At 43.4% G+C, this 25,586-nt stretch overlaps 1 protein-coding gene across 1 annotated transcript in view; it reads right to left on the reverse strand.

Annotated features, from left to right (window-relative positions):
* Window positions 1-25,586, reverse strand: part of Extl3 (exostosin like glycosyltransferase 3) — a 49,375-nt gene that overhangs the window by 22,424 nt on the left and 1,365 nt on the right. Inside the window, exon 2 of the mRNA XM_076853529.1 lies at window positions 5,274-7,896. Coding sequence (XP_076709644.1) covers window positions 5,274-7,421 — 2,148 coding nt within the window. The 5' untranslated portion in view covers window positions 7,422-7,896. The remainder of the gene's footprint in view (window positions 1-5,273; window positions 7,897-25,586) is intronic.

A 25,586-nucleotide genomic window follows, 5' to 3' on the forward strand; every position in this document is an offset into this window, starting at 1 on the left:
CCTGCCTCAGTACTGGCCCCACTGCCCCCAGTAGCTGGGAGTAGCTGGGATTACAAGTCACTGCACAAGCCTAATGTAGGTATTAATTAGTCAAATGACCTGAAACAATAAAATTCTTGCAGTCTCAGGTTCCTTCCTTTGAATTTACAGAGTACAAATACCTACATAAGTAAATTATTAATACAATTAGTAAATTACTTTTACAACATGTCTTTTCAGCAATTCCTTTAAATTTCTATAATTTTGGCTATTCCGATTTCTGATAGCTTTGCTTTATAATCTTCTTTTTCAGTCATACAGTTCATCCTAAACAGAAAGAAAAAGCCAGAGTTACAATCGTTGAGTTATTAAGTAAAATACTGTCAAAGAAAAAGACCCAAGCACCCAGATCCACCAATACCCAGTGAGGCCGACCAGCCTCTGCAGAGCCCTCCCCTGGAGAGGCTAGAAAGGTTCCTCCTGTTCAACTTGCCTAGAAATCATAACATTGGACGATGGCCATCTGAATCATACAAGGGATATTTTACAGAGCAGAATGGACAGACAAAAATAGAACTTATCAGGTTTCTGAGGCATAAGTCTGCATAATGACCTCTCCTCTCCACGAAGTCTGGCCAGCGGTGAATCCTCTGCCCGCCTGAGCACCAAGACATCACAGGTGCTCCGAGGCTGCTCCTTCAGGCCCCAATCCTCTTCCCCAACACAGTATTAAAAGCAGTATTAAAAGACTCTTGCCAGGTGTAGTGGAGCACACCAGCAATTCAGAAGGCTGAGGAAGAAGGGTGGCAAATTCCAGGCCAGCCTGTGCAACTCAGAAAGAGCCTATCTCTATAATGAAACAATAACCCTCTTGGCATACCATTCAAGTTCCCAAAACAGAGACATCTCCTTTCTATCTGAATACCAATGGCCAAGAGAGAAGGAAAGGGCCCTGAAAAACAAACTCCTCTCTTGCCCTCTTCCAGCGGGAAACCGCTCACTTTAAAACTTGATTTGATTTGGTCATTTTTTCTCTTTTTTCTTTTCAGGGGATGGAACATAGGGCCTCATGCATGCCAGGCAACCACTCTACCACGGGGCTACATCCCCAATCCTCCACAAACTCAAATCTCTATCATATTGCTGTAGTTTTATTTGGGGGAAAATGACGCATTCCGGCCATTCTGCTTCCAGAAGCCTTGAAGTCTCCAAGGACATGAATGAGTCAAGCTCACCTCTGAACTCACCCTCTCTGCCCCTGCCACCCTGATCCAGACTACCACCACCTCTCCCCTGGGCTACTGCTACTACAAGTCTTTTACCTGCTTCTGCTCTCTTTCTCTGAGAGGCATCCTCTCACACTCAGGACACATTCTACACTGCCCAGCTCGGCCTGCATGTTTCTGCACAAGCCAGCCCTGGCCACCTTCTCCCACCTCCCTTCAAACTCCCCACAAGAGCTCCACTGCAAATGCAGAGAGGGTTGCTTCTCACAGCTGCCACTGCCTGTGGACGCCTCTAGAATTTACAAGGCTCTCTCACTCCATATAAGCTTCTCAGATGTCCAAGAGCCCTTGCCAGGCACCCTGGGTAAATTAGTTTGTACCCTTTATGAAGGGAGAATGAAAAATTCAGACTCCAGGGCTGGCTTCCAAAGAAGCCAACAAACGTAGTGTGAAGATGAGCCTGCTTTGAGAAAGCCTGGCTATGCTGCTAATAACTAGAAGATATCACTTTCCTAACAGCCCAAGTCTTCAAACAAAAACAGCACAGATCTTGAGGTTCTCATTTCACAGAATGCTCTAACAAGGCCACCCCTACTTATCACTATTTTCCAGAATCTAAAGTGTGAGAAAGGAACACATGCAAACAGGACAGAATAAAGCAATAACTATGAATCAAACTTTTGTGGGACCATGTATCAAAAGGGATTATTTGCAGGCATCTGCTTCAGGAGGGCCGAGCCAGCTCCTACCAGATAATCCTCCTGTGGATGGGTATCAAGCTCTGCACAAATATGCCGAGAGAGGACCTTCCTGAAGGCAATGGTGAGGGAGCCACTCACGGCACATTACGGAGTGGAGCTGACGTGCAGAGGGAAGGAAGTGCTAATACAGGAGAGAGCACAGAGCCAGGGCTGGGAAGGACAGCTGGACCCCTCAGACCAAATCCAGTCAGGCTGTCCTGAAGGATAAGAGGAAAGAGTCTGGGGCAACCACTGGCCCGGAAAGACAGGAGGAAATTCCAAAAAGGAGAAAAACAGAGAGGGGAGCTCCCAGTGCTGGGTATAAACCGGTCTCTGGCTCACTTCAACCCTGCACATGCTTGGTGCAGGCTGTAAGCAGACCAGCTAAATATAAAAGAACTCAACAAACTGTGGAGTAGCCATTAAGAAAACTTTTAGTCTGGGTCCAAATTATCTGCCTCGTAAGACAAAAATAGCAACACTTTTCAAAATAAAAAAAAATCAAGGAAAGCAATGCCAAGGAATATCAAAATCAAACTGCTAAAAGCCAAAGATAAGGAAAAGATCCTGTATGCAGACAGAGAAAGCCACACATAACACACAGGGGAAGCCCACTGACTATCACCAGGAACAGCAGAATGTCTTTAAGGGGCCCTGAAAACATGGTCCCAACCTAGTGGGGACTTTTTCAAGAGACTGGACATCAAATCTGTTGGCAGAGTAACACTCTCCATCTGACTTCCATTAGACGTCTCTGGGGCTGTGCTCCAGGAGCCAAGGTGCTCGACTCAACTGTTAGCAAAGAATGCAAGGGACACAGGGTGAAGGACAGTGGGACTCTCAGACAAAATCCAGTCATTCTGGCCTGAAGGATAAGAGGAAGGAGAGACACAGAGAGAGCAGACAGCACCACCACGTCTCCCTACAGCAGCCCCACAACATTCAGGGAGAGCACCACACTTCTCCCCTCTCTCCGCAGGTCCTGGCTCCTTGCCCATTCACTATTCCATTTGAGCTGGAATTCTCCTTGCATACAGCAAGTGGAAATAAAGTGTCCAAGGACACTTTTATTCTAAGCCAGACCCCTTTGTTATGTAATTAATTATCAGAAAAGAATGGGGAATTTTAGTATAGAAGATCTACCAGGTGCCACTGAAATAGCTGGGGCTCAACAGATTTCACAGTTCACACATGATCTAGACCTTATGCATATTGCTTAGTTGAGAAGCTGAGCAGAAGAGAAACACAAGTTGCTCAGCATTTTCTGAAATGACAGAGGTTCCTGGGTTGATTCACTTAACCAATGTGCTGACTTTGAGTCACTTTCCTAAGGACTGGAACCTGAGACTACCTGGGAACCACCGTGCTGCTGATTTTATAAGCCCTGTTAACCCTAACACAATGAATAGGTGATGTCCGCATCTAGGTGGAAAACCACTGAGGCACAACATAGTAGTGCCTCTCTGACAGGGGAGGCAGACGGCTGCCACTGTCTCTCTAGCCCTGATGCCTGCCTGCACCCATGTCAGCAATTCCAACTGCTGCCCAAAACACCTGCTTCTCTTAAATGGAAAGAAGTCAAAATTTTTAGAGAATGGAGTGAGACCTCCAGCTTGAAACTGTTGCCACATTTTAAAAGATCTAGGAAAAAACTGCATCCCTAATATGAGCTTTCTAGAATGGCCCTTTATTTGGAAAGTTTCAGGCACTTCCGAATAGGTTGTGCATTAATTGCAGTGTGCTGCCCAGCAATAAAGAGGACTGCATATTTCCTACCAGTGTTAAAGAAAGAACAGTTCTATTAAGTGCTCCAATGAACTCCAGTTCATGGTTTACCAGGTGGCACCAGCTTCTCCACATCCTGACCAAACTCAAAGAACACACAGGAAAAACAGAAAGCGTAGGCAGCTCTGATACCCTTTGCAGAGTAAGTGCTGCTGCCGCTTTTATTTTATTTTTTAATTCAGTGACAGTTATGAAGTTGTAACTAAGAAAGGAAATGAGTTAAAATTCACTTAGGAAAAAGTTTGTAAAGGAGACTTCTTAATATACAAGATAAACTCTGGGATGGAAAGAATCCTAGTCTTTCTTTGATTGGTCTCACACAAACCATCCCTAAAAATCACCAATTTTCTTAAGCAAGACTCTAGTTGATGCATGGCTCATCAGACCTTTTGTTGTTCTTTGCTACCTTTTACTAGAAAGTACCAATGTTGCAAGGTAAGTAGTTGACAGGTCTGCTTTAAGGCCTCACATCTCTCTTGCAGATCACCAGCTTAATTCAAGCAGGTAGATACAAAAGCTTCAGAATGCCACCCAGTCCTACATGTTTAGATCTTATCTTTCCTGTAAAATAAAAGCATGTTAACATCAGACATGGAGTAAAGAATGAGAAAGACAGGCTGGGGCTGGGGCTCAGCAGTAGAGCATTTGCCTAGCATGTGTGAGGCACTGGGTTCGATCTTCAGCACCACATATAAATAGATTAGGGGCGGGGGGCACTGTGTCCATCTACAACTAAAATTTAAAAAATAAAGAACAAGAGAAAGACCCTGCAAGATACTCTAGAAAAGAAGGCTCTCCAACTCCCAAATATCAAACCCCACTCCACCCTTCCAGAGGCTTCCAGAGGATCCTGTGAATGACATCATTCTTCTCCCAAATCCTCTGGGATGATTAAAAACTGAAGCTTCTGGAATCAGACATTGTAAAGCTCACCTCCTCCATTACTCATCATGGCCTTGAGCAAATTAATCAACTCTCCAAGCCTCAGTTCCCACAGATACAAAATGAAGAAACAGTGATAATCATACATCACAGAACCCTAATTACAGTGCCTGGATCCCAAGTTCTTCCTGACCATGAGCTTTCTCATCCCTATGATTGGCAGGGATAACTGCACAGGTCCAGCAGCAATGTTAGCGGTGGCAGTGCTCAGGCGACTTAGGAAGTAAGTAGCAGCAATGAGCTGGCAAGGCCTAAAGAAGTAACAAGCAGAAATTTCACGGGAAAAGTCATCTGTACCCGTGTTTAAAAAGATGTACAGGGCTGGGGATGTGGCTCAAGTGGTAGCGCGCTCTCCTGGCATGCGTGCGGCCCGGGTTCGATCCTCAGCACCACATACAAACAAAGATGTTGTGTCCGCCAATAACTAAAAAATAAATATTAAAAATTCTCTCTCTCTCTCCCTCCCTCTCTCTTTAAAAAAAAAAAAAAAAAAAAAAAAAAAAAAGATGTACATTCCTCGCCAGTAAGAGTTAAGATAGCTAAAGGGAAAGGCATTAGGAGTGAAGTACATGCATCTAGAGACTGCCCATTTTTGTATTACCATGATGGGGACGCCAATGTCAGGCCACAGAAGGTCCTCTGATGGCAGCTTGGGAGAATTCCACACCACCACCACTTTGTTCAGGTACGGGAGGCCGTTCAGCCTCTCCAAGGAGTTCATGAGCACCTCCTCGCGCTCATAAGTCAACATCACCACTGTGAATTGCTCTCGGGGCACGTTACCACCAAGTGCGGCCTGAAACTCCTTGCCAGAACCCCCAGCCCCACCACCAATAGGCCGAAACCCAGTCCCTGAGCCCAAGAACTTGGCCTCTGAGGGCAGCACAGGGTCAAAGGGAGTGTGGGGAAAAAGATGGAAAGGTCCTGGAGCAGAGTTCCAGCTGCGGTAGAAGTCAGTGACAGTCAGAGTGAAGTTGCGGAGGTATTTGGGTGAGGCGTAGGGTGGCTCCGTTTCTACTGGCCCCAGGTCCAGGTCCCCGTTGTCAGCCATATTGGGGTCAGTTCCAGCCGCCTTGCCTGAACGATGGGGAATCTCAGCTGCTACCTCTTCCCGGATGGGAGCAGCTGGGATCTGAATGCGAGTCCTAATCATGGCCAGCACGGTATTAAAAATACTGTCAGCGGTGGAGAAGTAGGTCTCCCAGAGAAAGCGGCCTTGCCGCCTCATGGCCAGCAGATCACTGTCAGAGAGACTGCGTAACAGGAAGTGGACCTCGGTGACACGAGGCTTGGGCACCACGAGGGCCGCCTCGTTCCACTGCAGCATGTCCTGGTAAGGAAGCTGGACTTGTTCCCCTAGCACGACTGGGACAGCACCAACTTCCAGGGCTTCAAAGAGCCGTGTTGCACACCCAGAAGAAATAACCAAGCGAGGGTCCCCGGGAGTGATGATGAGGGCAAAGGTGGACAGCTTCAGTAACTCCAGGCGGTCCTCCCGCTCCCCACACAGTGCCCACTCAGTCGGCAGACTGGGCCTGGGCTGGTTTTTGCAGGTAAACTCCACTAGGACCTGATCTAACTTGCTGTCCTGGACGGCCTTCAGGGTGGCAATGATCCGATCGTCATAGTCAGCAGGAGGGTCACCTTCCATCTCCTCTTCAAAGGAGCGGGCCTCCTGAAGGCTGGATCTCAAGGATTCAATCTTCTCACCCTGGAAAGTAAAGAGATATTTCCGCTTCACTGGCACCTGCGGTGGGATTTCCATGAAATTGGGTTCTGACATGGCATGGACCAGCGGCGAGACCACCAAGTCAAAACCAGGTCTGTACTGCGCAGCATAGAAAGTGGACTGGGCCACCATGGCACGGCCTGTGCTGACATTGTATAGTAAATTCTGTGTGTCCGACTTACGTGACAGGTTGATGATGACGTGGTTGTGTCCATCTGTCCGCCAATGTGGTAGGGAATACAGCTGTTTCTCAAGGTCAGATGGCCGCAGCACGACTGGGTCCTGCATTTCTCCCACTAGTACCACATACAGGCAGGCAATGTCTGCATTTTCTGTAACATAAGCATTGGCTCGTGCTGTAGCCTGAAAAGCCTGCTTGACCAGGGGGTCCAGGTAGCTGCCCAAGGCAAACTGGTCACTGTCATAAACATAGACAGGAAAACCAGAGGTGAGAGGGCAGCGGGAATAATCAAAACAGTTGTGCAGGCGGCAACCCCGCGTGACCTTTGGGGGAGGAAGGCCAGTGTCATCCTTCTCTGGGAGCAGTCGGATAGGCAAAGAAAGTTTGGGCTGATTTTGGGCCATCAGCTCCTTGTAAGAATGCTCAGTCTGGCTAATGACATTCTTGAGCTGCAGCAGGTCCTGCTTGGCGTTTTCAATACTCTTCTTACAGGCTTCGATCTTTAGGTTCAGCTTGGCGATTTCGCTGTTCAGCTCCTGCCGCTTGGCTTCCAGCTGTAGGAGCTCCTCACTCACCGATTCGCGGATGCGGCAGAGGTCCAGCACATGCTTCACCTCACAGAGCTCATTACCCGCCCGTGGGCCAAAAATCCGTTTGCCAGCCTCGTCTGCCTCATCCAGTGTGGTGAGATAATAGTGAGCAATGAGGGGGAAGAAAACCAGGATGATGAACAGTGTAAAGCTGAGCCACGTGAGCCGGATGCGGTTGGACCAGCGCAGCATGCAGGTCTGACCTCCATTCCCCACTCCCCCATTCCGCAACATGGTATAACCCGTCATGAGTTCTCTTGCCCCTCTGATCACGTTGGGTCACTCGCCATAACCGTGAGTTTCTAGTCAGCAAAACACAACCTCTTTCTCACTCACACGTTCCTAAGAAAGTGAGTGCACTCCCTGTACAAGGCACCACATAAAATGGAAATTTCATCTTCCTCAGCTGCGAATGACATGGTCCCTGACCCTGTTCCAGCAGGTTTTAAGTTCTGGCTGTTGATCAAAGAGCACGTCCTTAATCTTCACTGAACAGTAAAAGGTACCACATTGCTGCTGAGTTGGAAGGGAGGTACCGCATGATAAAACCCAGGAAAAATATCCTGGAATCACAAAGGCCATTTCAAAGGCCATAGCTCTTGTTCCTTGGCTTTGCTGACCAACAAATATGCATAGTTTCTACTGCACAGTTGTACAGTTCCTGGTCAGGTCCGCTGGCATTAGAACCACTGGCTCTTATCCACGTCTTTGCCAACAGCCAAGCCTGCAAGAGAAAAAGAACCATGTCAGTGTGTTGAAAAGATCATGTTCAACACCACTCCCACCCCAGCACATTTCTAGAGAATGCTTCACCTTCTAGGATCAAACAACGTTGGAACAAGAGTGTGTTTCTCAGAGAACACTGCCAATCCAAGGCAGAGACGCTGCCTGGCAGGTGTACACTGCTCGTGGTTGGTAAGTGCCCTCAACAGCTTCAGTCTACACCCACCCCCACCCAGCCTCTTCCTGTTTAACTAGACCTAGAGCAGCACTAGTGCCCCATCAAATGATGATCAGCTAAAAATCAACAGTGGGCAAAGATGTCTGCAGTAACCATCTGGCCTCATTAGATGAAGAGAAACACCTTCCCACCAATCTTATTAGCAATGTTCACTTCCAATATTCAAACATCCTTTTGAACCACTTAACAAAAAAAAAAAAACTCTAAAAGGCTCAATTTCTTAAATTTACAACTGAAAAGAACTGAAGAGAACTCTTTTGTTCTTGAGCCAGTAGCAGATTCAGTAATCCGGAGACAAAGGGTATTTCCCAGTTTGCTTCTATTTATCTTCCATTAGCAGATACCATGTGCTCCTTCTTAAACCAGAAATAGTAACTTGGCCTTTTAGAAATAAGAGGCATCATTTCTTATCCTTGGGGGACAGATGTGCTATCAGACCACATGCCTATCAGGGCCCTAATCTTCCAAAATGGAGATGAGTGCGTGGAGGTAACAATATGTTGTGTGGCTCTGAAAATAAAGCAGAGCACATGAGGAACTTTTGGTTCTTCCATCTTGAAACAAATCCCCAGTCCTCTTCTCTCAAACTTTACCATCAGAGGCTACAGAATCTTTCCGCCTGCTCTCTCCACAAACTCGGCAAATCTAGAAGTCACTTATAATACACTGTGCCAAATTCCTGAATGAATATTTCATTTATTTCTTCCCCCAAAAAGTGTTCACATACTCTTGATGCATCTGACAAGCTATCATAACTGGGAGGCTCTAGAACGCACAGTGGTCCTTGACTTCAGGAAATTCTCTTAGCCTGGAGACAAGATGGACACAGCAAGGGCACTGCCATAAGCCAGGGCTCAGCCACTCTCCAGCCTCCACCTGTGCTCAAGATGTACAACTATGAATGGTCTGGTAGAGTCTTCACTCACACGTAAGTAACAAAGAGCTGCTATCAGTGTTGCTAAAAGGTTTCAGCAGAACAAGTAAGAACAACAACAACAAAAAATCTATCCAGGAAAATACAGAATTTGGATCATCTCAACCTAGATAAGTAACAGCTAGTCAAATACTGCGGAGAACCCAGGAAGGCCAGGATTTCACAGACCTGACATCGCCCTTCTGTTCCAAAGGGCTGACTCTCTCTGCGGCACTGACGGACAGGAGGGCACGGGGTAGAGGGCAAGACGAGCAGCAGCACAACACCACACACCAGGAGCCTCCTTTCTCAGGCTTATGTCACTTTATCCTTCCGTAAATAACTTCTGGAAATAGTGAACACCAGGGTTTGCTCTCCTGATTTAAAAAGGAAATATAAAAGTAGCACGCTACTAGTAAAATACCCAATGCTGAAGGTACTATTGAAGAATTTACTCAGTGTTCCTCTGAAAAAGCTCTCCTTGCATAAATAAAAAAACCACAGAATTCACTGTCCCAAAAGACACTCTCTTAAGTGAAAACAATTCTACTGATAACTACACTAGGACAACAGGTACAAAATGGGACCCTCACAGCAAACCACACAGCTATGTGACCCGCTTCCGTGCCTGAAGGAGAAATAAAACAGAACACTGAAATGTGGGAAATCCTTGCCTTTCCAAGTAGATGCTGAGCGATTTATAGATGATGGCACACCTGAAATCTGTTTCAAAATAAACAAGGGCGGTGAGGAGGGCCAGGTGAACCAAGAAGAGCCAGAGCTAACTGGTATTGGCACGGAATGATGAGTAAATGTGGGGAATTATGATATTACGTTCTTTGCTTTTGCTTACGTTTGAATTTCTCCATACCAAAAATTCCAAAAAAAAATTACATACAGAATGTAAGCAAATGTTTTTTTAAAAGTCACTCAGAGATTGACAATTCCTAGTCTAATATATCCAGTGCTACTAACTCACAGGTAGAGATGTGAGTAGAAACAAACATTCTAATGGAAACCAAGCTAGGTCCAGTGGCACACACCCATAAAATCCCCACTACTCAGGAAATTTGGGGCAGGAGGATCACAAGTTTGAGGCCAGCCTTAGCAACTTAGTGAGATCCTGTCTCAAAATAAAAAATAAAAACGGCTAGGGGAAGCTGGAGTTGTGGCTCAGTGGTAGAGCGCTTGCCTGGCATGTGTAAGGCCCTGGGTTCGATCCTCAGCACCACATATAAATAAATAAATTAAAGATCCATTGACAACTAAAAAAGAGAAAAAAAAAATTTAAGTGCTGGGGAAGGAGCTCAGAGGTTAAGTACCCCTAGGTTCAGTCCCCAGAACTAATAACAATAATAATAATATTAATAGTGGAAAACAATAATTCAATAATAATTCAAAAGAACGCATCCCCATTAACTTCTATCTCTCTAACTGAAATAGGACAGAAGTCAATGTCCAACAGCAGGAACTTCCCTTCCTAAATAGCTAACTAAATTATTTAAAGCACAAAAGAAAACGACACTCAGGATCTCTTCTGTCATTCTCTGGAAAATGACAATGGAGTATCAGGATCTAGAAACAAATATCCCTGCAACACTGATAAGGGAACAACCTCTAGAGACTTAAGTCAAACACAGTTCATGGCTTACTAACTCTCAGTCATCCCCCAGAGCATGTAGACCTAACTTGCCAGCCTGCTTCTGTTCCTGACCCCATGACATACCCTACAGAGCAGCCAGGATGCTCTTCTTAAAACACAAATTAGATGTCTCTCTCCCTTTCCGGGGAATCACAGGAGACTCCCATTGCAATCACCCCTACCCGAGTGCAATGGCCCCCGCTGTTCCCTGTGCTCAGCCAACTTGGGCCACACCGGCCTTCTTCCAGCCCCTCGCCTTGCCAAGCTCTCTACTGCCTTGGAACCTTCAGACTGGCTGCTCTTTTTCCTGGTGACTCTCATCCCTCAGGTCGATTTTCTGAACATCCTCATTGTAAAGTTGCCTTTATCACCCCAGAAGCTTTCTGGCATTAACCTACTGATTTCCTCCATATCTTTTCCTTCATTCATTCAGTACCACCTTCCCTGCCAAAACCTACTTACTGGGGGCAGGAGCTCTGTCTGCTGGGATCCCTGCCATGTCGCCAGCTCCCAGCACAGTTCATTAAACTCACCAAGTCTGTTAAATGAGTTGTGCCACTGATCCCTTCCTCCTCTGCACACTCCCAGCCCTCGCCTGGATTTCCATGAAACGGTACTTTTTTGGTGTTCCCACTCATCTCCCTGACTGCTGCTACCATTCTGCTTCAGTAGGTATAGTCTTCCTCCTACCTAAAGTGTTCCCTCAAGGCTTTCGACACCATCTGTTAAGAAATGGCTTCAACCATCACCTATCATCAGACTATCCCCCAAACCAGGACTTCAACCCTAGCCGTTCTGTCTTATACTAGTAGTTCAGTATTCCCAGCTCCCTAACGATCTCTCTCCTAGCCTGTTGCATGCCTACAATCCCAGCAATCTGGGAGCCGGAGGAGGGGGACCAAAGTTTGACGCCAGCTCAGAAACTTAGCAAGATCCTGTCTCAAAATAAAATACAAAAATGGCTGAAGATGTGGTTCAATGGTAGAGCACCCCTGGGTTCAATCTCCAATAACCTCCCACAAAAATAAATAAATAAATAAATAAATAATTCTTTTAAGGTTTTTTTTTTTGATAGGCCTTTATTTTATTTATTTATATGAGCTGCTGAGAATCGAACCCAGTACCTCACACATGCTAGGCAAGTGCTCTACCACTGAGCTACAACCCCAGCCCAAAAATAACTTCTTTAAATTAAAAAAAAATAAGCTGAGCATGGTGGTGCATGCCTGTAATTCCAGTGACCTGGGAGGTGAAGGCAGGAGGGTCAGAAGTTTGAGGCCAGTCTCAGTGCCTCAACTTAATGAGAACTTTCCTCAAAATAAAAATGGGTCAGGGATGTAGCTTAGTGGGATGTGGCACTCCTGGGTTCAATTCCCAGTGAGTTCAAGGTCAGCCTCAGCAATTTAGCAAGGCCCCTCGCAACAAGGCAAGACCCTGTCTCTAAATAAAATATTAAAAAGGGGCTGAAGATGTGGCTCAGAGATTAAGTGTCCCTGGGTTCAATTCCCCAGTGCCAAAATTTGGGGCTGCAAATTAGTACAGCCACTGGTAAAGCAGTATTAGTCTTGAAAAGACTAGGAATGGAACCACCATGTGACCTGGCTATCCCATTTCTTGGTTTTTATTCCTATAAAACTAACAAACAAAAAACCAAGCCACAACTTAGATTTGGCCCTGAGGCCACAGTCATCTGCTTCACTAGCACTCTCTTGGGTGCCACGCTACTGTGTGCCCTACCCTCTAGACTTTCACAAATGACTACTCGCTGCCTGAGTCCTACTAATTGTTTGTAAACTTGCCTTCATTTTCATATCAGCACCTTGTTCCTTCTCATATTTCTATTCTTTCTCTTCATAGGTTTACTTTGTTCTATCTGCTAATTTTTGTCACAGCGGAGGGTGGATCTTGTTACCGCTTAGGCTTGGTAGCTCTGTCCTAAGTTCCATCATTGGTAGTCCTATATTTCTGGGAAGTTTGTGTGGTGGGGTTGAGAATGAGTCCCTCTAGAATAGAAGCTTGGCAGATACCTCTGTCATATATTATCAGCCTCAGAATACATCAATTTCTAAATCTGGAGATTCCCACATCCCACCCAGGTATTGAAGTGTGAACACAAAATCCATGACAGGAAAACCGTGGTCACAAGTTCTCCTTTGGAATCATATCCCTCCCCCCCCCCCCCCCCCCCCGCCACCACCAACCCAGATCCAGACCAAGAGACATCTATGTGCTCAGGGGCTGACTTTTTTATAGTCCACTACTGTCTTACTGACAATTCAGCCCTTTGAAGAGCCACCATTCTTATCTGGTGTCTCAATTTTTATGTCACAGTCTCAAGGTTTTTTGCTCATCTCTCATAAAATTAAGGCAGTTACTAAAACTGGCGAACACTCTAGAGCGCTGTAGCACTGACCACTCACCAGACGCTTAGATTTCCAACACTCACCCCTCTCCCTCTCCATTTTATTTTAATGAGAATTTACCTTTCTTCTTGAGAACATAATATGCACTTTACAGCAAAGGGGTTTATATTTATACAGATCTACAATTCTGCCAAAAGCAGGGGCCCCCTTTCCTTTTATCTCTGCATATGTGTTCCCAAAAATAAGACACCATATGTTCTTCCTTGTAACCTGATTTCTTCACTAACATTCAGGAACAGTCTACTGTCCCACACTATTAGAAATCCTACTATATGACCATCACCAGCTGAATATCATCCACAATACGGAAAGACCATAACTTCTCTAACCAATCCCTTTTTGCTTGGCACTTAAGTTTCCAATTTTTCATCATTATAATTAGTGCTATGATGCAGCTGCCTTCATATATACATCCACAGAATTTTTTAATGTGAAACTTCTGAGTCAAAGAAAAACATGCTTTCATTCTTGAAATTACTGTCTACTACAAAGATGGCCACATACCCTCCCCACAGCAATACAGAAAACATCCGTCTACCAACAGCTCACCAATAATGGCAGAAATGGTGATACTCAGTTATCTGCTGCAGCCCTGCCTTTCCCCCACTATTTTCCACTTTGGTCAGAGCCCTTAGACCAGTGTTTGGCAAAGGAAGAGTTCCCAGAAGCAACTTGTCACTCACAGTAACAAGCACAGATTCTCTCCCTCCCCCGACCTGGGAACCCAAAAGCAACCAACTCCAAAACTAAGCACGTGCAAGTCAGAAGCAGCCCGGGCAGCTGTCAGCACTGGAGGACACTAGGTTCTCATTAAAATAAAATGGAGAGGGAGAGTGGGGAGTGTTGGAAATCTAAGCTGGAGAGGGCCCATAACTCACGTCAGACTGCGTGGGAATGAGGCTTGAACTATGGTTATAACTAAGCCGGAGATTTCAGCCTGCTGCTGCAGTTAGGCATTAATTAAACTCATCCAATCAAATGTCACTGTCTTTTCAATCTGACACTTTAATAGGTACAATGTCACTGTAGTGTTTTCATTTACCTTCTTTATTATCTGAATTTGTCTGTTTATCCAGTGCCTGTACTTTTCTGTTCATGCACTACCAGTCCACGTGCTCTGACGACTCTTCTATTTTTAAAACGGCTTTTTCACCATGTTCCCTGCTCACACTATCAGTTCCCTGCCTCACTACAGAGATCCTTTTCAACCAGGGTTTGCCTGGGCCTACTACTCCTCAGGATGACCTTCCCAGCATGGAGAGGGAGCTCAGGTTGGCTCTCCTGGTCATGCAGCTCCCCTCCCCAGGAGCCAGGCTGACAGACACCAGGAGTGGCATCCTTGGTCTTCCACTCATCTAAACCTTGGTGCCTGGAGGGCACTTCTGAGTAACTCCTTCATAAAGTTTTCTCCAACTACAAAGGATTTGTCAGCTCTCTGAACTCCCACTGTACTCAGTATCAAAAGACTAAAAACCAACTATTCATTAGTTTCATTTAAGTAACTTATTTCCAGCTGGATAAAAACTCCTTATAGAAAGGAATTATTTTTCTTACCACTTTAAAATCCCCCTAGGGTACCACATAGTACCAGGTCCCTGCTCAATAAATGATACCAGTTATAAGTCTTGGTTCACATTTTCATTACCAATCAAGTTGGAAATTTGGAGCTCACATGCCTTGAGTTTAAGGCAAAAAAAAAGATATTATAAAATGAGGAGGGCCAAGAAGAGTATTGAAGGCCATCAGAACTTGCAGTAGACACCCTGGCTCATTCTCCAGAACTTAGCAATGTTATAGAATCTCTGAGCTTATTTCCTCCTTTGTAAACTGATGCTAAAAAACCTTTACCTAGTGCTTGGATTATTGTGGAAGTTAAACAAGATGTTACAGATGGGGAAAAAAAATTGTGGGACACATCTAAAGCAGTACTAAGAGGAAAATTCATGCATAAAAACTTACATCAGCTGGGTGCGGTGGCACATGCCTGTAATCTCAGAGGCTTGGGAGGATGAGACAGGAGGATCAAGAGTTCAAAGCCAACCTCAGCAACTTCCAAGGCCCTAAGCAACTCAGTGAGACTCTTTCTAAATAAAATACAAAAAAGGACTGGGGATGTGGCTCAGTGGTTAAGTGCCTCTGAGTTCGATCCCTACTACAAAAACAAAAAAGAAAGACTTACATCAGAAAAGAGGAAAAGTCTCAAATTAATAACCTAAACTCCTTCAAGAACCTAGAAAAATAATCAAATAACACATACGGAAGGAAATAAAGAGCAGAAATCAATGAAAGTACTAAGTTCGTCAAGAGTCTGACAAGCCTGCAAGACTAACAAAACAGAAAAGAAACAACTAGTATCAGGATAGAATGAGGTAGTCCTGCAGTCCTTACAGGCATCAAAAAGACAGCAAGAGAAGACGACAAACACCTCCACACCCTTAAATGGACTGATTCCTTGAAAAACACAAACTACCACAACTCACCCAACGAAAAACAGGCCATCTAAATTCATCTTATTTAACAAATTGACTTTGCCATTTAACCTCCCCCCCAAAAATCTCCAGCATCAGGTAGTTTCACTGGGAATTCTACTAACTTTTGAAAGAAAAATAAATACTTATAAAAAAAGAATCCTGCTGTATCACATCTAAGTAGGTAAAGTTTTGTTCGGTTTTGGTTTTCTTCAGACAGCGGCTCCCTGTGCTGCCCAATTTAGCCTTGAACTCAGGACCCTCCTGCCTCATCCTCTTGAAGTAGCTGGGATTACAGGTGTGTGCCACCGCAACCAGCTGGAATGCATTAAGTTGAAAAGTGCTACTCTGATATACTTAACTTTATCTGGAAGCATAAAAATTCTCTTGATTTATTCACACCTTCCTTTACTTCTCCTACCAAGATGCTGCCGTTCTCCCCCACCGTCTGTCTCTCATTAGGTTAACTGTGAGTATTTCTGTTTTTCAGTCTTCCAACCCCGGCTCTCCCCCCAGCTGCTCTTCTCTGGCTCCTTTCGGCCACTGCCTAAACGGTCTGTCCTTGGTTCTCTTCTGTCTTTCTGCCTACAACTGGCCAGTCAGCTTCAGCTAGCCTGCCTCCACCAACTGGAGGCCTCTCAGATGCACCTTTCCCAGTGGTCAGCAACGAAGCACCGGCACCTCAGTGTTCCAGCAGCAGCAGGGCCACCTACCACTCCAAGGAGAGGTCGCAACATAGGTGCCTTCCCCCCAAAAAAAGAACCAGAATACTTGTACAGTTAGCAATCAACCCTTCCCACCATGGCTGATGTGCTGCCTTTGCACTCTCTCCTCATTCCTCAATCAAAACTTTCTGCTGATAAATGGATCTGAAACCACCTGTTCCTGGAAAGCTGAAAAGGTCCGGAAGGCAAAGTTCTGCTCAGAGTTCTGTCTGTGGCTGTGCTCCCCTTTCCCTCCTCTCGCCCTACACCTCAGAATGCCAGGGCCTCCTCTGCCTCCTCTCTGAGGCTGCCTCTCACGTTCCTTATCAACAGCAAATCCTTGAACTGCCAGCAGGACCAGTGCCTGATTCTGTCAGGACCTTCCTTTCAAGAGTCAGTTGATAAAACAACTATTCTACTAGACCTTTCTTCCTTTAAAACTAAAACTCTGATACTGAAACTTTCTATCATGGGTTTGGGACTGTTCTTTAGAGTCAATAAAGTTGTAGAAATTTCTGCACACACACACAAAAAAAATGAAACCACAGAAGGGAGTCTCTGGTTTCATGTGGGCTGCTATCACGTCTTACATCTGAAAGGTCTGGAGGGAGAAGGGGCAAAGACAGAAGCTCGACACCTCCCACGTGGGTTCCAATGCACCGTCAAGGATCACGGTGCCGGCAGCCAACACGCACTGTGAGCAGGTTCAACCCACCACACCCCTCAGCCTCCTTAGTCCTCACAAAACCCTGGGAGGGAGATACCATGCTTCCTCCTATTTGGTGAGTGAAGACACCACAATACAGAGGTTAGGTAATTTCCCAAGGTCATTCAATTTAAACGGTAAATCTTGAATTCTAACCAAGCGACTGACTCTAGGGTCCACACTTTTAATGACCTAACCATTGTGATAAAATGCCTGTGATATTAATTCAAAGAACACAGCTGCACACACACATTTTTACATTCTCCATCACTGGACTGATCCGCTGTAACCATGAATAACGATTAATTACAATTGAAACACGTGGTAACACTACTGCAAAACTTAAAGCCAGCACTATATTCAGAGTATTTATCTGCTAAACAAAACAAGAAAATATTGAGTCAGAACAAATACTGTGCCAGTGCACCCAGGGGCTACCTACACCCACGTGCACGTAATACTTTTTCTCATTTAAGCCAAAATTGGCCCATCAAGAAGGCAGAATTCCATCACAACCCAGGTACAGGTTCTACAAAATTATTTGTACATTGTTGTTGTTATTGTCATTGCCACAAGCCCTTCGAATAATGTGAAGACCATTCTATATAGAAAATAATTTCAGAAAGATTGTAGAAAAGGCTGGAGCTGTGGCTCAGTGGTAGAGCGCTCACCTTACATGTGCAAGGCCCTGGGTTCGATCCTCAGCACCACATAAAAATAAACAAAGGTATTGTGTCCAACTACAAATAAAAAAATATTAAAAAAAAGATTGTAGAACGCAATAGTTCAGAGGTTAGGTTATTAAATACTAACAACCCAAATGTACATCATTTCCTGACAAAATTATCTGTCCTGGCCAGGTAGTACCTAGTTCATGAAATCAGGAAGTACGCTAATAAGCACTAAAGCAAATACCCCAAGACTATCACTGTCAAGGTTCTGACTTCTCTCCTATTGTTTAAACAAAAGGCACTTCCCCAGGAAGCTAATTGTAGATAAAGAGTGACTTCTAAGAACTGAATGTAGGCCATTCACAAGTTATAGGACATCAAGGCACAGGTTTCCACGGTGCAACCACCACAGCGATTTCTTTACAGATAAACTTAACCTGGATATAAAATAAGGAAGACAATATCAGTGATTAAAAACCAAACCAGGCTTGAGAAGCTGGCTGTGTCTTTAACATACCGAGAGTCAAGATTATGATGCCACCAGACAACCACGGAGTCAAGCCACTCTCACTACAGGGACGTTAGTAAGTGGAAAACAAGTATTCTTAGGACTCCAAAACAGATCTTTAAGATCGAAGTGTTCCATATCTGCCACTAGCAGGCAAATCACAAACTACACAGAAGGAGCTCTTCCATAAGCAATAAGCCTTCCTTCCACTGCTCAAGCGGGCATACTGACGAACCCATCACCAACAAACCTGAACCCAGAAATCTCAACTCCCAAAATAAGGTCCTCAATTTGAAAATTATGTCACTGCCTCTGTTTCCCCTATAGTTAGATAAATTTGCACAAATTAAAACCCAATTGTCTTCCAGCCACTTTTTAACTAGAAATACAAATCAAATCCACAACTCATTTTTTTTTCCCTCAAATGAACCCCAGATCCAGCCTAGGATTACTGAATCAGTCTTCCCAAGTGTGAGGCCAAGGATCCTGGAGTTTGACCATGTTTCCAGCTGATCTTAAAGCAAAGTACACACTTCTACCTCCAAAATCATTGGTCTAGTGAAAAACTGATGGCAGTACTCAGCGTGATGATGTCTGAGTCAAGGTAACAACCAAGGAAGACAAACAGCTGCACCTGAATTCCCGCAGGAAGTCTGCAGACTGCATTACACACCCCTGGAGATGGGGCTGGGCAAACATGTGCCTACTGTTCATTTATGTTTCCTATGTTCCAGGCACTGTACCCCAGATACCCGCACACACAGTATCTCACCTCATCAGTCACAGGGGGTAGGTGCTATTTCTACACTGCAGAGGAAGTGAACCGTGGAAGTAAGAAAACTTGTTAAAGACAATACAGCAAGCAAGCTGAACCAGACATAAATCCAGATCTGCACGACCCAGCGCCTGTTCACTGCTTCTGTCTACCATGTTACTTACAGTAAAACACACTCTGTCTTCATTTGTTTTACTTAATAAGCACATATTACTCTTGTAATTAAGAAAAACATCTTGCTGAAGTTATTTTAAAGTTCACTAACAAGATATAAGTATATTTTTCAGTAGCAGGGATTGAACCTGGGGCACTGCACCATTGAGTTATACTCCCAACACCTTTTATTTTTTGAGACAGGGTCTTGCTTGGTTAGGACCTTGATAAGTTTCTGAGGCTGTTCTCAAACTTGAGATCCTCCTGTCTCAGCCTCCCGAGCTGCTGGAATTAGAGGCATATGCTGCATCGCCCAGCAACACCACCTACATATTTCATTAAGTAATAATTACCTACTTGGGGGAAAAAAATAGATTCACACAAGACAAACCAAACTAAAAAATAAAACCCAAATGGATTTAAGAATTGTAATAAATTAAACCTAAAAAAAGGAAAATATAATTTCATCTGAAGTACACCCCCACTTTTCTAGGAATCAGAGTAAAAGAATCCATAAAAATTCAACAAACTTGACTACATAAAAATCCACAGATCCTGTGTATTTATAAGGAAAAAACCGCTTAGACTTAGCATTTGTAAAGTGATCAGGTTAGAAGAAACAACAGCAGTTCAACGGTGGTCAAAGAAACAAAAGGAAGTTACACAAATAGGGTTCAAATTATAAAACACATTTAAATGTTTAACCTTCCTAGCAATCAAAGAAATGTACATTTCAAACAAGATACTGTGACCTTTCCCATCATAATATCTGGTGCTAATCAGAATCCAGGGTAAACATTCCCACACTCTGCTGCAGGGCGTGAAAATTGGCACACCTTCCCAGAGCACAGTTTGGCAGTGAATCAAAAGTGGTAAGACTAAGCCTCTCCTCTGGCCCTGAAATTCCACTTACAGAAATTAATCTTAAGGCTCATTAATAAATAAAAAAAAACATTAACTTCAAGAATGTTCGCACTAGGGGCTGGGATCGTGGCTCAGGGGTAGCACACTTGGCCTAACACGTGTGAAGCATTAGGCTCGATCCTCAGCATCACATAAAAAACAATAATAAACAAATAAAATAAAAGTATTTTGTCCATTTATATAAAAAATATTTTTAAAAGAATGTTCACACTAAAACATTAAAATAAAGGTAAGGAAGGACAGCACAGTTCAGAACTTAGCAGCACTGCAATGTGACAGGAGCTCTTTGAACCAAGCTAGTGTAAAGGTTAAAAAGTCACTTCCATTCCTAACAAAAGTCTAAAATTTTCTTATCTTTGACTTAGCAATTTTGCTTTTTGTTTTGTTTTGGCGGTAGTGAGGACTGAACTGAGAGGTAGTTTACCTCTGAGCTACATCCCATTCTTCGAGACATGGTCTTCCTGAGTTGCCACGGCTGGCCTCAAATTTGTGATCCTCCTGCCTCAGCTTCCCAAGTCCCTGAGATTACAGGCATGCAAAAATTTTGCTTTCTAGGAATGTCTTCTAGGTAACAAAGACCTATATAAAGATGCAATCACCTCAGCATTCTTTATAACATGTAACATATAAGTTAAATGTCCAATAAAAGGAGCAAAATTAATATAACTTCAGAAATGTCAGTACTGGGAGGATCACAAGTTCGAGGCCAGCCTGGGCAATTTGGCAAGAACCCGTCTCAAAGTTTTTAAAAGGGTGGAATGCAGCTCAGTGGTAAAACACTCCTGGGTTCAATCCCCAGTACTACCAAAATAAAACAAAATAAAATCATTAATAAGGACATCATGCTATCAGTAAACTTTTCAATAATTTTAAATGAAGTAGAAAAATGAGCTGGGGGTGGTAGCACACACATGTAATCCCAAAGGCTCAGGAGGCTGAGGCAAGAGAATGGCAAGTTCAAAGCCAGCCTCAGCAACTTAGTGAGGCCCTAAGCAATTCAGCAAGACCCTGTCTCTAAATAAAATACAAAAAAGGGCTGAGGATGTGGCTCAGTAGTTAAGTGCCCCTGGGTCCAATCTCCAGTCCAAAAATTAAAATAAAGCGGACAAATGTTCACAATGTAATGTTAAGTGGGGAAATATAGATTCAAAATTATATATCCAGTATGATACAAAATATTTAGAATGCAAATGTTGAGGCTGGGGTTGTGGCTCAGTGTAGAGCGCTCACCTAGTGTGTGTGAGGCCCTGGGTTCAATCCTCAGCACCACATAAAAATAAATAAAAAACAAAGATATTGTGTACAACTAAAAGAAATAAATATTAAAAAAGATTTAAAAAGTGAAATAAAATGCAAATGTTTATATTTCTGAATAGAAAAACAAATATAAGTAAAAAAAACAACAGTGGCACTTTTAGATTAAGGAATTTTTACATTCTTCATAGTTGTCTCTCTCTTCTAAAAATGAGAATACATTTTTATAAATGAGGGAAGAGGTGTAGGAACAATTTTTAATAAGGTCTTCAGATGGATTTTGCTAACATTTTCCCTGAATTCTCAACTTGATGTTCAAGTGCCTAGGGTATAAACGAATTTAAGGTTTCGATTTCTCCAGAAAACATCATTTTTGTTTTATACTATGGAGATACACAATATCATTTAGTGCCCTGTGCCTCCCTAAACGAGTTATGAGGTATAGAAACTGAGGCCAAAGCTTGACAAACCCTTCACAAACCAGCTAGGGGACTCAGCATCCCACTATACCCTCAGGTGAATCTACCCGAAGACTCAAGTTTTTCCATGGCTTTATTATCACCATCTTTCTGATTCACCAGGGCTCCTAATTTCAAATTCCTTGTTTTCTTGACTCAAGGTCTTTTTTTAACTTGTAAATTAAAGAGTTAGACTGGATGACCTCAAATGCTTTCAGATTCGAGGACCTGACTTATTACTGCCTGGAAACCAGAAAACACACGTATGTTTGCTTTATGGGGTGAGGGGAGAGCCACCAATACATCAACTCAAGGCAGCAAGGCTATTATGCCCAAGATCTCCTCCTTATTTCCTTTCCAAAATCTCAAGCACAATGCTTTTCTTAGACCTCTGCTCCCAACCTTCCTATGAATCCATTAATAATGGTTTAGGACCTTATCAACTATCTTCTCCATTCAAAGATAAAGTGCTCATATACTTCACAGCACCAGAAATATAGGAAGTCATGCTGGGAGGAGTAAGTGGAGATTAGGAGAAAACCCAGAACACAAAAGAACTTTATCAGTCCGGAATTCTAAACAGTGGAAATTTAATAGAGATAAAGACAAGGTTCAACACTTAGATCTCAAAACTACATGGAAATGATTTGGCCTAAGAGTAGCACATGTCCGCAAACACAACTGTGATTTAGTTGGCTAGGACTTCAGTGAGTCAATGTACAGGACTGTTTAGAAAAAAAACCTACCACCTTGATTTTTATTTTGCCTTTTATTTTATTTTAACAGTGTTGAAGAGAAGGAATGAAGGTTACTGTCAGCCAGCCCTGAATACTGAGCACTGTATCCTGCACTGAGAGCCATGCTTTAAGAGGGCCATTAATACAGTAAATGGGGAGCAGAGGAGTTTAAAACTGTCAAATAAGAAACAGCTGACAGAAACGGGAATACTTAGCGTGGGGAATAGAGAACCTACGAACAGACAGCAACCTCAACAACTATGGAGGTCCTGGGAGCCAAGTAAAGTTGGCCAGTAGGCACTTAGCAAAACGAAGAGTCTGTTCAATATCAGAAATGTGAGCTGTGTACAACGAAATTCTTTTTCTCAAAGAAAATAAAAATAGTAATTTTTTTTTTTATGTGCAATCTCCCTATTTCTAAAAGTTGACTTACAATTGAAGCTTTTGTGTAAACGGGGCTGGCCTTATTTGATTCAGGCATGCTAGTTTGCAACTTGTGTCATGGTGAAACACGGTGGCTATCTTGAACAGCCACAGGGAATAGAAACACTTTTGTTCTGTGTGACACTCATAGGGAAGCAAACCACAGGAAAAGTCTCCGAGAACCTGGTCTATACATTGGAATGGGCTGCCCAAGAAAGGTGACATCACTGAAATTAGCTAGGCACAGGCAGGTAAATATTACTGGCCAGTTCATGAAGTCTGCCACTTACTACATCTGACCTTGGCCAAATACCCTAATCCTCCCAAGACTCAATTTTCTTTCCCACCTACCTTTTCCCCTTGAAAAAAGAAATATGTTTAAGTTTAGCCTATCTTTCAGAGATTTTACAGATCAAAATCTGTGCAAGAAAAAATATGTGAAAGGACTATAGGATGTCAAAGAACTTAAACAGTAATCGAGGATATTATCATAATCTACCATCATAATGTATTTATATCATACATGTCTTATCTCTTATTACTCATGTTAAGGGTATATTCCCAACCTATTTTTTTTTCCTTTAGAATATCAAGTATTTGTTGAAAATTGTTTAAAAGTAAATTAGATCCATATATTCTACCTCTCACTTTATATTATATATGTTTTTTTAAGAGAGAGAATTTTTTTAATTTATTTTATTTTTTTAGTTTTTGGTGGACACAACATCTTTATTTTACATTTATGTGGTGCTGAGGATCGAACCCAGGGCCACGAGCATGCCAGGCGAGCGCGCTGCCACTTGAGCCACATCTCAGCCCACGTTATTTATGTTTTAAATTTACATAATAAACCACGTTATAAATATAAAAATAAAATAAATAAAAGTAAATTGGAGCCAGGCGCAGAGATGCACACCTGTAATCCCATTACTCAGGAGGCTGAGGCAGGAGCATCACAAGTTCAAAGCCAGCCTCAGCAATTTAGTGAGGCCCTAAGCAACTTTAGGAGATCCTGTCTCTATAAAATAAAAAATTAAAAATAAAAGGGCTGTGGTTGTAGCTCAGTGGTAGGGCGCTTGCCTAGCACTGTGTTTAATCCTCAGCACCACATAAGAATAAATAAAAGAAAGATGTAAAATTTTTTTAAACAATAAGGGCTGGGGATGTGGCTCAGTGTTCAAGTGCCTCTGGGTTTTATCCCTGGTACCAAGGGGCAAAAAAGGAAACTGGAGGGCTCAAATGATGACAGGGTGAGAGGAAAGCATAAGAGGGAAAAGGACAAACAAAGCAAACATCCAGGATGTTAATCGTTAACACCACTGACCCATCTAAAACACTGGTCCAGTCAAACTGAGGAATACACCAAGTCTGGTGTGTGCGTGAGAGGTGCTCTTCTAGGACAGGCCCTGGCAAGCTACAGCCACTGCCTGTTTTTTCTTAGTGGTTTCAGAGGAAGATAGTCTTGCTCATTCAGCTATGGATTTCAGGTAGGTATTACTGTATATATCAGGCTCTGCTATATATTATGCATATGCTACTTTCACTCTTAATAGACTACAGTTCATCTCTCTATCTCCATCCCGGGGTTTTTAATAGGTCATTTGGATGCCTCTGAGCAATAGCTATTGTATATTATGGCCAAGGTATAGGAGAGGTATGTTTCTAAATGAGTCTCCTCTTATTCCTCTTCTACTTGTAAGATTACAGATTTTATAGATCCTATTTCTCTTCCAACTAATTTATCGCCCAAGTCCCTGAAAGACTGGGAATGTACGAGTGTGTGAGGGGTTCCGGCAGGAAAGGAGCACACTGACTTACAGCCAAGTCCACCTATTCTCCTGAGGATCTCAATTCCACCTGCCCGAGCTTTGCTATTTCCATGGTACCTACAACACATGAAAAATCCTTTCTTCTTGGTTTAGCTGCCCCATCATCGAAGGTTTTCAAAAGAAACAATTACCAAAATTAAGAGGAAACAAAATTCAAATGGAAGGAAATATGTTAACAGAACTTTTCTGACCTACACTTAATTTCCAGCAGAAATCAGTGGGCAGTTTTAGGTCTTCGTTAAAGTTCCCTAGCTTATATTCCTTCCTTCACTCTGAACCAACTGTATGCAAAGACACAAATTCTCTCCAAATACCTGTCTCTCCCTCAAGCAAAGCCTTCAACCCTCCTCCAGAAAACCAGTCACAGCTGCAGGAGGACAAGGACCAGCACCTCACTGCTGCACCACCTACCTCAGTGCCTTCCACTGGACCACTGACTAGTGCCTAAGGACACCACTTTCTCTAGCACAGACTTTCTTCTGAGGGCTTCCAGTCATCCTTGGGAGGGTCTCCTCTCAGAAAGGCCATTTCTTCCTCTCACCTGTTCACTGAAGTCTTTTTGCTTATGAGACCAAATATTTAATAACAGCCCCCACTTCTGTAGGAAAGTGAGGGGTGGGGAATGAAGGGAAAGGCTTGTCAAGCACACTGTAAGGTATATGCCCCTCACATCTTCCTTTGTTAAATATATACTGTTTGGGGAACTTTGAAGATCCACAATTCTAGCTTTCTTCCAGAAAACATCTTCTCACACTCAAGATATTAACAAATCCTCAGGCTCTCCACAGCCAAGGATCAGGGAATTCCTACAGGATAAGGTATTTTTAACACAACAAATAAGAGTTTAAGAAAATGGCTTTTTCTT

The sequence above is a fragment of the Callospermophilus lateralis genome, chromosome 4 (assembly GCF_048772815.1).
Source record: "Callospermophilus lateralis isolate mCalLat2 chromosome 4, mCalLat2.hap1, whole genome shotgun sequence".
Lineage (NCBI taxonomy): Eukaryota > Metazoa > Chordata > Mammalia > Rodentia > Sciuridae > Callospermophilus > Callospermophilus lateralis.